The 10,941-nt window shown below is 34.2% G+C and overlaps 1 protein-coding gene across 1 annotated transcript; it reads left to right on the top strand.

The window, feature by feature from the left end:
* The first annotated feature begins 1,196 nt into the window (after positions 1–1,196).
* LOC145670233 (uncharacterized) lies at positions 1,197–10,365 on the top strand. Its single transcript, XM_081738627.1, has 2 exons — positions 1,197–2,574; positions 7,417–10,365. The coding sequence occupies exon 2, from the start codon at positions 7,428–7,430 to the stop codon at positions 9,408–9,410; it is 1,983 nt and encodes a 660-aa protein (XP_081594753.1). The 5' UTR covers positions 1,197–2,574; positions 7,417–7,427; the 3' UTR covers positions 9,411–10,365.
* The last annotated feature ends 576 nt before the right edge of the window (positions 10,366–10,941 follow it).

Raw genomic sequence — 10,941 nt, 5'->3', positions numbered from 1 at the left:
AAAACTACAAATGAATTTACAAACTGTGAAGACATGGAGTGACATAAATCAATTTACGTTAAATTGACTCAAACGAAACACACTTTTTTTTTAGTCGAAAAGAAAACTATATCAGTTATGATTGTTTTATTGGTGGAATAAATCATTGTAAACCTGAAACAGTTAAAGATTTAGGAGTGTTATTCGACTCAAAGTTACAATTTACTCGTCATATAGAAAAAATCTTGGATTCATCTGTCGTTTAAGTATGGAGTATCATAATGAATCGACAATTTTTAAATTATTTTATTCCTATCTTAGATCTCAATTAGAATATGCTTGTGCTGTTTGGAGCACGAATACTGAAAAATGTTGTATAATGATAGAAAGTGTTTAATGTAAGTTTTTGAAATTATTTATCAGTGAAATTATTTATAATGATTTATCAGTTGAGTCCAAGATATTTTCTGAAAGTCTTAGTTATGAAGTCATGGTTTAAAAAAAAAATAAAAATAAAACCTTCTAAGTTAAAAACGTTGACAGACATGTTGTTGCCTGTGCTTGTAAGCACTAAAGTAGGGATCGCAAGACCTGTCTGTTGCTGGTTCGAATCCCGCTGAGATCATGCATGTTATGTATTATCCTTTCAACATTCACCCCATTGTATTCATACATTATGATGTCCTGAAAGAATAGCAAAGAAACAGAGTAGCAGCATAATTAAAATACATTTACATCTTTTATAATGTACTAGCCGAAACGTCACTATTTTACACAAGGAATATAGTTTATGGGAAGTATTTGAACGCATGTTAATTAAAAAGTAATGACAAAAATCCATAATATACCGTACCGTCTTTCTCTTCCCACTCTTCATGCCGATGGAGACAAATTTGGACTTAAAACAACATGGAGATTGTCACTTTTCATCTCAACGACTCTGCAAACTATGGCTTGGACACGAATAACGGTCGTTTTCGAGTATTTCTACATGCCACCCCTTCCCACACCTACCTCTCACCCCCATACTGATATGGCGTGGGAGACTTGGATTCAAATCCTGGCGGGAGCTCATGTGCTTCGGATTCCACGTTAATCAGTAGGTTCCGTCTCATATAGCCTCGCTGCTGAAAGGGACGTTAAAATCAACTCAAACCCATACTGATAGCGGATGAATTTGAACTGAAACGTCATCGGGTGTGAATATATGATGCATTCCTTCTTATTACTGTTGTATGAACATATATTTACTGTTATTTTTTTTCTTTTTCTTTTTCTTATTTTGTTTATCACCTTCGATGCACCTCCCCTCTTAGCAGTACTTACCTGGAATGTCACTGTATATAGTGTATATAAAGGATCGGGGTTCGATTATAAGTTAGTGTATTTCATAGTTGTTATATTATTATTTTTGAAGTCAATGTTAATATTGTATAAAAGACGAATCTTTATTCTTTAAGCTATTGATAATGTGCCAGCCAAGAACAGGATGTAGGGTCACTGAAGGGTCACACATATGTGATGATAGTGTATGTACTTTCAAAATGCTCTCTTTTGTAATGGTTTCTTTTTCAAGGAAGTATGATAATGTACGCGCGTGTACATCACGCAGTGAGAGCATGGATTACTAAGTCCAGTTTCAAAGTCTGTATGATAGGTCTCCACGTGCGTCCACGTGTCGACCTAAACTCATGTGATGATTCGATCTTTGTGCTTACGATAGTTTTATATACTAGTGACTATACAATGTTTGGCACATTCCAGGGATAGACTATCATATTATCATTTTTCGTTCTGCGGTCTGTATCTTAGGGACGAGAATTAAATAGTAAATAGTATCTTAGTACTTTATATATATATATCTTTACATGTAACTAGAATCTTGGAACAATATATATATACATCTTCGAATTCATATATTTTTGTATTTCGTCGTATCTAGTGTTTCCAATCTTTATCTAAAGTGGAACTTTAATGATTTTACTGAAAGAACAGTCAGTGAGATTTTGTAGTTGTTTGTTGTGGAACTTGTAACTTCTATTTTTCTTATTAACTTCAATAAACTTCTCACGCCTACCAAAAGAGATCCTATTTTATTTGAAGAAAAAGAAGAACCTGCGCGAGACGAAAACGTCAATCATACAACAGGAAAATAAAGTGGTGGCAGCTGGGCAGGATCTCAACCGAAGTACTTGAAGTTCGATTCCAGTGCACGTTCCACAGTTACCAAGTTGAACATTCATCATTGTAATCAGAGTTCGTTCTTCGACACGAAGCTGATACGTTTTAAAATATCGTTACGTCCAGATACAGACCGCACTTCGTCGAGAATACCTTTTTTACTGTGAGTGCAAGAAGCTTGCCTGTTCAAGGTGTAGCGGATACCTCGGCGTACACACCGTTCCAGTGTTCCAGTTTTATTGCATCCAGTTCCAGAGATCCAGTAAGCAGTACCATTCTCAAGTGTGGCTGGTCCCAGTTGAGCAACATTCCAAGCCGAGATCTTGTGGAAATCCAGAGGCCTCATCTTTAAACCAACATCAGGAAAGTACCAGGATCGACGCCAGCAGCACCCCCCATCACAGGAAATTCAAGGTGGGTTACAATTTTCATTGCTTGTTTGAACTTCCAAAATTTGAAAGTGTTACGCCTGGAGATAGAAAAGATTTGTTCTTTGGTCACCGCGGTTGTTGTTTACTTGTGAAGTGAATAACGTAAAATCAAGACAAGAACAGTCTAGGATAGAAGGCTTTAGTATTCACCGTTCCTCTAGGGAAGGATTAAAATATTTCATTCGTTTAATCTTGGGAATACTTGGCAAAACAGAAGGTGTAAGAAAGGTATTGTCGCTAACAAAATTTTGTAAATTTAAATTGTATAGTTTAACGTAAGTACTAATTGCCAATGGCTACCAGCGGTAGTGCTGATTCTTCTGATACAGAAGTAGAGTATTGTAGTGTGTCAGAAGCACTAAAGTTAATTTCGGTACCATTTTCGGGAAAAAGAGAAGCATTAGAAGAATTTCTGTCTAATGTAGATGCTGCTTTTGAATTGGTTGACCCAGCTAAGCATAGTACACTTTTGAAATTTGTTAAAGCAAAAATAACTGGGGATGCTAGATCTAAGTTATTAGTTAGAAAAACCACTACTACGTGGGAAGCTGTTAAACAAATATTAATAGAAAATTATTCCATTAGACGAACTATTGATTTTTATGCATGCCAGCTTTTTAGCTCTAGACAAACCAAAACTGATTCAATTGCTTCATGGGCAAGTAAAGTAGATACTCTTCAAAGTCAATTACGCGAAGCCGTTGCTCGTGTTATAGATGCATCTAAATTGCCAGGAGCTATAGCACTTGTTGAAATTTTAGCTAAAGCGAGTTTTATTCAGGGGCTAACAAATGACAGAATTCAGATGATTGTACGATCTAAAAGCGATGATGATACATCCTTAGGATATATTATCGAACTCGCTCTAGAAGAAGAAACACAGATCACTTCCCACACTTCTCTCCCCTTTCCAAATGTAAATAGTAAGAAAGCTCAAAAGAAAGAATTAGTATGTTACCTATGCCATAAGCCTGGTCACACCAAAGCTCAATGCAAATTACAGAAAAGAAAGGAAAGAGGAAATTCTTCTAATCAGTTTATGAAAACGGTACACGTTTGTGAAATTTGTCCTGAGATCGCCGCGAGAGGCACAGGATGTGTTAATGGAAATTCTCCTGAGATCGCCGCGAGAGGCACAGGAGGGGTTAATTGTAATTTTTCCGAGAGCGCCGCGCGAGGCACGGAAGGTTATAGCAATTGTTTGCATGTTGCTAGTAAAGTAAATACTAGTGGAAATACTAGTAGGGTAAATACTAGTGGAAATGAGAGAATTTGTGATAAAGAACAAAGTTCTCTGCATTTTAATGAAGTAAAAGCCTGCAGTAGTCAGATGTGCTCAAGTTGTAATGGTCAGGGAAACCGCAAATGGATGTAAATAAGCAACCTGTTTGCATCTCAGATAACACGAAGGGTTGCATAGTAACAAATCAAGAAGAAGGTACTATTACGGCATTCATTAAAGAATTGCATGCTGATGCAACTTTTCTCTTAGATACAGGCAGTGATTTAAGTCTTTGGCAAATCCATGCACTTCCATGCAGTTTTAGAAAGAATATCGATACAACACAAACTGTGACATTGAAAGGATTAAACAATGTTAAAACTAGGTCACTAGGTACTATTTATCTAACGTTAGTGATAAAAGGAGTAGAATTCTCACATAAATTTCACATTATTTCGGAAGGATGCTTATCAAAAGGCAGACACATTCTTGGACGTGATTTCTTGAAACAAAAAAATTGTTTGTTAGAATTCCATCCTCCTCCTCCTCCTACCTTGTCAACACATGCTTACCAGAAACTTGACCTTAAGGGCAGCGATAAGCTTATACTACCGTTGACATATAGTATTCCAGCTCGATGCGAGAAGTTAGTTTTTGTTCCCACAAACAGCACAGGAATTGGAATTGTAGAAAAACGAGAAATTAAACCGGGTGTTTTTCTTTCTTCTTGTTTGACAGTAGCGAAAGAAAATAAATGCATAGCTAGTGTGTTAAATGTAAATTCTTCAGTAGAGAATATTACCTTAGATCCGATAGACTTAGAGAAATTAGAAGAAAACCATGTTTTAAATATTCAGTGTGAAAAAGACAGGGTCCCACAAAAGTCAAATTCAGACAGTTTAACTGAGCGTTTAAAATTACTTCATAAGCTTTTAAGGCTAGGTCATTTACCACCCAAAGAAAAAGAAAGTATACTTGAACTTTGCGATGAATTCAATGATGTTTTCTTTCTACCAGGAGACAAACTAACTGCTACAAATGTTCTTGAACATGAAATTATTATTGATCCTAAACATGTAGGCAAAATTGTTAACAAAAAGAATTACCGAGTGCCAGAATGTCATAAGGAAGAATTAAATAGACAAATAGAAGAGTTGTTAAAACAAGACATTATAGAAGTTTCAACTTCTCCTTGGAACAGTTCTATTTTCCTTATTCCAAAGAAACTCGATGCATCAGGAAAACAGAAATATAGACTAATAGTCGATTATCGATCTGTCAATGATCTATGTGTCCATTCGTCCTTTCCGTTACCTAACATAGACGACATTTTGAGTAATTTAGCCAATGCGCGTTACTTTTCCAGTTTAGATCTCCATAGTGGGTACCATCAATGCTATATTAGGGAAAAGGATAGACCTATAACGGCATTCAGTACACCTGAAAATCATTATCAATTCAAGCGACTTGCTTTCGGTCTGGCGACAGCACCGGCCACTTTTCAAAGATTGATGAATACAGTGTTAGCAGGGCTGACAGGTACGAGTTGTTTCATCTACCTGGATGATTTAGTGGTCTTCTCTAGTTCTTTAGAAGAGCATAATAGTAGATTACGTGAGATTTTGCAAAGATTTCGCAAAAGCAATTTGCAGTTAAGTGTAGATAAGACTGAATTTTTGAAGCCAGAATTAACATACTTAGGACATGTCATTACACCTAACGGAGTAAAACCAGATCCAAGATTAGTAGAGAAAGTTCAGAACTTTCCTGTTCCTCAGACTAAGAAACAAATTAAGGGATTTCTAGGACTTACTGGATATTATAGGAAATTTCTAAAAGACTACAGTAAAATTGCTTTACCCTTAACGTCCTTATTAAAAGAAGACGTCCAGTTTTCTTGGGGAATCAAACAACAAGTTGCATTTGATTCGCTTAAAGAGAAATTGACAACTCCTCCAATTCTGCAGTATCCTGATTTTAAAAAGCCTTTTATAATCACATCGGATGCTTCGGCATTTGCCTGCGGAGCTATTCTCTCACAGGGTGAAATAAACAAAGATCTTCCAATTGCGTATGCTAGTAGAGTTTTCAATAAAGCAGAGAGATCGTACTCAGCGACTGAACGGGAACTGGCGGCTCTAGTGTGGGCTAGCAAAGTTTTTAGACCATACATTTACGGAACAAAAGTAACTTTTGTCACAGATTGCAAGCCACTAACGTGGGTTTTTAGAGTACAAAATCCGACATCTAGACTTTTAAAATGGAGAATACTTTTAGAGGAATATCAATACGAAATTGTGTATAAGAAAGGAAGCTTAAATACAAATTCTGACGCCTTGTCACGAATGTATTCTTTAGACGTTATTGAAGAAGAAGATAGGGTATCAAATTGTGATTCACAACAGAAAGAAAAAGCTGAAGCTTTAGACTTAGAAACGAAAAAAAAAATTTTAGAAGAGTTTCATACTCAAATTGTAGGTGGACATATAGGAATGAATAGATGTTATGAAAAGATTAGAAAGTACCTTTCTTTAAGTAATATTGACATTAAAGAATGGCCAAAACTGAAGGAAGATGTTGAAGATTACATAAAAGGGTGTGAAATATGTCAAAAGAATAGGAACACACAACAAAAGGTAAAAATGAAGATGGTAATAACTGACACTCCCAGTACAGTTTTTGAAAAGGTCTCTTTAGATTTAGTCGGGCCTCTCCCAGAAACTTTAGAACACAGAAACAAATATTTATTGACTGTACAAGATAACCTTTCAAAATTTGTTATTGCAATTCCCATCCCTTCTCAAGATGCTGATACAATCAGCAAAGCCTTTGTCGAGAATGTAGTGCTAAAATTTGGCATTCCACACAGTATATTGTCTGATTGCGGAAGTAATTTCTTAAGCGATGTCTTCACGCGTATTTGTAAATTGTTACAAATAGAAAAACTACATACTACCCCATACCATCCGGCATCGAATGGTGGTATAGAAAAATTCCATCAGTCTTTAAAATTTTTCTTGCGATGTTATGTGGCAGAAAATCAGAATAATTGGGACGAATTAGCATCATATGCTACTTTCTGTTATAATACCACTCCTCATAGTTCCACTCAATATACTCCCTTCGAACTGTTATTCGGGAAACCTGTAAATGTACCAGGTGTATTACAAAGAAAACCTTCTGAAGTTGTATACAATTACGATGATTATGTAAAACAGTTGAAACACAAATTGCAGGAGATGCACGGATTAGCTAGAGCAAACCTCATTGACAAAAAGGAGAAAAGTAAAGAATATTATGATAGAAACGAAAACGAATGCATTTTTCAGAAAGGAGATAAAGTGTTATTATATGATGAGTCAGTCCGCCGCGGCAGATCAAAGAAACTTGACAGTCTGTGGCGCGGACCGTACGATGTAATCCGAACAAAAGGTGTAAACTGTACCTTAAAGGTTGGCAAACAAGAGATGACTGTGCATGCCAATAGATTAAAGATGTATTATTAAGTAACTCAAATTCTTCATGTTATCTTGTAAAAAAAAAAAAAAAAAAAAAAAAAAAAAAAAAAGTAAGGAAAGTAAAATAACGTTTCTATATTTACAGGATTGTTCAAAATGATAGGACTTAAAGCTATTCTACTGGTTTCTCTTATATGTAGTAGTCTAGAGCTTGGAGCACGCATAAAGAAATTTGAAAATACGGCAGGTATTTATTATGACTCTTTAGGAGAGGTTCAGTTATATAATACTTACTGGCAATTGGTCTCTTACGTTAACTTAACTAAGCTAGATATAAGCTTTCGTAATTTGGAAACTTACGTAGATAGGACACAAAACCTGTGTAGACACTCAGTGGTGAAATCAAATAAAACAAGTTGTGCTACAGTGTTCGTAAATCAAGTTTTGACTAAGGTATCTGATATCAAAGAGGTTAAGGAAATAATAAAAGAAGTAACAAAAATTTCTTCGCAAGAAAGTAGAAGAAAACGAGGGTTAATAGATGGTATTGGTCACCTTGCTAAATTTCTATTTGGCACCTTGGACGATGAAGATGCCAATTATTACACTCAAAAAATCAATAAATTAGAAAAAGAACAGTTAGATTTCTTGAAATTGAGTAAAGAGCAGATGACTATTGTTAAATCTACCCTACAAGGTATTAATAAAACTCTTCACACAGTGGAGACTAACGAAAATATTTTGAGTCAAGGTTTAGAGCATATAAGTAAAGAGATATCAAAAAGAGAGAGACATTTAAATGAAGCATTTTTGGATTTAAATTTAAAGTATACAATAAATGAACATATCGCAAAAGTTGAAAGGTATTTAAGAGATTTAAAGGATCAGTATGAAATTGTTTTGCAAGCAATTTTAAATGCACAGAAAGGTGTATTACAGCCTCACATAATCACTCCTTATCAAATAATCCAACATTGGAAGGCTAGTCAAAGTGACCTCCATAGTGCGTTATCTTTACCAATTGGGACAAGTACTAGGAATAGTTACTTGTTGTTGAAAATAATTAATTTAGATGTGTTTATCAATAATGGAATATTAGCCTATGTAATTCGTCTCCCTTTGACAGATTCCATTCGTTATCTAGTATATAAGTTAACTCCCTTCCCCACTAAAATAAAGAATACAACAAATAAGTTTGTTTTTATTCAACCTGAAAAACCTTACCTTTTAGTTGATTCAATTAAGCAATATTACGCAAAAATGACTGAAATTGAGTTCAATAAATGTAAGATTCTTAAACAAGATTGGTTTTTGTGTAAACAAACGTTTCCTATCTTGTCTAGTCATATAAATCAAGAGTGTGAAATGAAATTATTACAATATGTTCATTATGTTCCCATGGATTGTAAAAAACATGTGATACAAATTGATCATTGTATATTCGTAACCTTAAATAATAATGAGTGGATTTTTGCTGCTCCACAGGAAGAGAAAATGACAATATTATGTAATGGATTTGAACCTTATGATTTAATTCTAACAAATTCAGGTATTATTCATCTAGATAATAATTGTAAAGCTTATGGTTTGAAGGCGATCCTCCAAACACAAACATGGTATGAAACCAATGTTACAGGTAAAGACTTTACTCCGAAATTAAATCTTACTGATAATTGTTGTGAAATATTAAATTCTCATATATACCTGGAAGATACGCAAATTAACCTACCTATTCAGCATGTAATTAATTCGGTTAGTGACTTAAAAGTAGCAAGCCATAAAATTCAGGAAGTAGAAAAGAAAATAGATGATGAACAATGGAAACTACTTCATTCTGAAAAGGTAACCCATCTCTCTTGGTTTTCATATTTTGGTACAGTTCTGATAGCTCTAATATTAATATTTTGTTGTTGTTACCGATGTAAATGTTTTCGCTTTTTCAAAAGGTATTTTGATGATGATAGCTGTTGTAAACAAATATGCATTAAACCTTTTATTATTACCAAAATAAATCAAAAACAAGATACCACTGAGCCTGTAGTCATGTCAAAAATTGCAGAGCAGCTTACTGAGATTACAGATGAGTTACAGGTAGCTGTTCCCCCTAAGAAAAGTCCTAATCTACGTAAGGAAAGGTAAAAAGAAAATCTTTTAATGTTTCATATCAGACTGTGAATTTTCAGTATCCAAATTCGCAACCAAATTCGCAATTTGATATGAAAATTCAAAAAAGGAGGGAGGTGTTGTATGAACATATATTTACTGTTATTTTTTTTCTTTTTCTTTTTCTTATTTTGTTTATCACCTTCGATGCACCTCCCCTCTTAGCAGTACTTACCTGGAATGTCACTGTATATAGTGTATATAAAGGATCGGGGTTCGATTATAAGTTAGTGTATTTCATAGTTGTTATATTATTATTTTTGAAGTCAATGTTAATATTGTATAAAAGACGAATCTTTATTCTTTAAGCTATTGATAATGTGCCAGCCAAGAACAGGATGTAGGGTCACTGAAGGGTCACACATATGTGATGATAGTGTATGTACTTTCAAAATGCTCTCTTTTGTAATGGTTTCTTTTTCAAGGAAGTATGATAATGTACGCGCGTGTACATCACGCAGTGAGAGCATGGATTACTAAGTCCAGTTTCAAAGTCTGTATGATAGGTCTCCACGTGCGTCCACGTGTCGACCTAAACTCATGTGATGATTCGATCTTTGTGCTTACGATAGTTTTATATACTAGTGACTATACAATGTTTGGCACATTCCAGGGATAGACTATCATATTATCATTTTTCGTTCTGCGGTCTGTATCTTAGGGACGAGAATTAAATAGTAAATAGTATCTTAGTACTTTATATATATATATCTTTACATGTAACTAGAATCTTGGAACAATATATATATACATCTTCGAATTCATATATTTTTGTATTTCGTCGTATCTAGTGTTTCCAATCTTTATCTAAAGTGGAACTTTAATGATTTTACTGAAAGAACAGTCAGTGAGATTTTGTAGTTGTTTGTTGTGGAACTTGTAACTTCTATTTTTCTTATTAACTTCAATAAACTTCTCACGCCTACCAAAAGAGATCCTATTTTATTTGAAGAAAAAGAAGAACCTGCGCGAGACGAAAACGTCAATCATACAACATTACTTACCTACTAGTTATCAAACTTCCAGTCTATTCCTAGCTCAGCGACCCCGAAGAAGGTAGTAGCTACGACCATGTAAAACTCAACAATTGCATGAAAAAATAGGAAATGTAAAATTACTAATTATATATTTAGCAATTTATAGATTTGGCACTAATTATACATAGTTATTACTAATTATATGGTTACTTTTATAATTAAGAAAAAGAAATATCACAATTTGGTTGACATATTTTGTTGAACGTCAATCAACTAATCATAACATTAAAAATTGTTTTAAAACTATCTTCTATGTTGTGGAATTATGTTATTAATTACACTTGTCTTCTCTTTATTGCAGGTAAGTAAGAATCCTTTGCTTGATACGTCATCGTTGAGAATTTCGGATAAGAATATATGTAATGAGATTGAGTAAGTACGTTCTACAGGAAGTTCATAATAATATTTCTCTGAGTTGATCAGAATTATTAGTAATCCAAGTATAATTGTAAATTAATGAAGAAGTATTC

The sequence above is a fragment of the Thermobia domestica genome, chromosome 14, assembly GCF_964235325.1.
Source record: "Thermobia domestica chromosome 14, izTheDome1.hap1.1, whole genome shotgun sequence".
Classification (NCBI taxonomy): Eukaryota; Metazoa; Arthropoda; class Insecta; order Zygentoma; family Lepismatidae; genus Thermobia; species Thermobia domestica.
The sequence above is the reverse complement of the archived record's forward strand: the minus strand, read 5'-3'. Positions and strand labels throughout refer to the sequence as shown.